General features: G+C 63.7%; 1 protein-coding gene across 1 annotated transcript in view; it reads left to right on the top strand.

Annotated features, from left to right (window-relative positions):
• The window catches only part of SALL2 (spalt like transcription factor 2), an 18280-nt gene that overhangs the window by 14195 nt on the left and 2720 nt on the right, over window positions 1–1365 (top strand). Inside the window, exon 2 of the mRNA XM_021709233.1 lies at window positions 379–1365. Coding sequence (XP_021564908.1) covers window positions 379–1365 — 987 coding nt within the window. The remainder of the gene's footprint in view (window positions 1–378) is intronic.

The raw sequence follows: 1365 nt of genomic DNA, 5'->3' as shown, positions 1-1365 counted from the left end.
CGGGCCGGGCCGGGCCGGGCCGGGGCGGAGGGTGGGGGCGGAGGGGATGCGCTGGGGTGAGGACTTTCGGTGGGCGGGATGAAGTGCTTGATCCTCTGCCTAGGCCCCTGTCCTCACAGCCATTCCTTGCCCTCGCTGGCGGCCTGGGGAAGGAAGGGTGACGCAGGAGGGGAGAACGTGCGCGACCCCCCGCTCCTGCCCTAGGCTGGGGTGTCTCCTGTCCACGCGGGTCAGGACCGGGCTCTAGCCTTCTGTGTGGCCCGATGAGCTCATCTCCCCACCCCCAGCTAGCGGTTACTGGGCTCGTCGTTAACGACAGCCTCTGTGTCCCCAACACAACCGCACCACCCACGCTCTCTCTCCTTGTCTTCTCCCCAGGTGATGCTAACGAGGAGGATCACCCCCAAGTCTGTGCCAAGTGCTGTGCACAGTTCACTGACCCAGCTGAATTCCTCGCCCACCAGAACGCATGTTCTACTGACCCTCCTGTAATGGTGATCATCGGGGGCCAGGAGAACCCCAACAACTCTTCAGCCTCTTCTGAGCCGCGGCCTGAGGGTCACAATAGTCCCCAGGTCATGGACACAGAGCACAGCAACCCCACAGAGTCCGGGTCTTCCGTGCCCACAGATCCCACCTGGGGCCCAGAGCGGAGAGGAGAGGAGTCTTCTGGGCATTTCCTGGTCGCTGCCACAGGTACAGCGGCTGCGGGAGGCGGGGGCCTGATCTTGGCCAGTCCCAAGCTGGGAGCAACCCCGTTACCTCCAGAATCCACCCCTGCACCCCCTCCTCCTCCACCTCCCCCTCCGCCCCCGGGTGTAAGCGGTGGCCACTTGAATATCCCCCTGATCTTGGAAGAGCTACGGGTGTTGCAGCAGCGGCAGATCCATCAGATGCAGATGACTGAGCAAATCTGCAGGCAGGTACTGCTGCTTGGCTCCCTAGGCCAGACGGTGGGTGCCCCTGCCAGCCCCTCAGAGCTACCGGGGGCAGGGACTGCCTCTTCCACCAAGCCCCTGCTGCCCCTCTTCAGCCCCATCAAGCCTGTCCAAACCGGCAAGACACTGGCATCTTCTTCCTCCTCCTCCTCCTCCTCCTCCTCTTCCTCCACAGGGGCAGAAACGCCCAAGCAAGCTTTCTTCCACCTTTATCACCCGCTGGGGTCACAGCATCCTTTCTCTGCTGGAGGGGTTGGGCGAAGCCACAAACCGACCCCTGCCCCCTCCCCAGCCCTGCCAGGCAGCACAGATCAGCTGATTGCCTCGCCTCATCTGGCATTCCCAAGTACCACAGGACTACTGGCAGCACAGTGTCTTGGGGCAGCCCGAGGCCTTGAGGCGGCTGCCTCCCCAGGGCTCCTGAAGC

This window comes from Carlito syrichta, unplaced genomic scaffold (genome assembly GCF_000164805.1).
Source record: "Carlito syrichta isolate Samal-C Ts95f unplaced genomic scaffold, Tarsius_syrichta-2.0.1 Scaffold169347, whole genome shotgun sequence".
Classification (NCBI taxonomy): Eukaryota; Metazoa; Chordata; class Mammalia; order Primates; family Tarsiidae; genus Carlito; species Carlito syrichta.
This window is presented reverse-complemented; position numbering and strand designations above follow the sequence as displayed.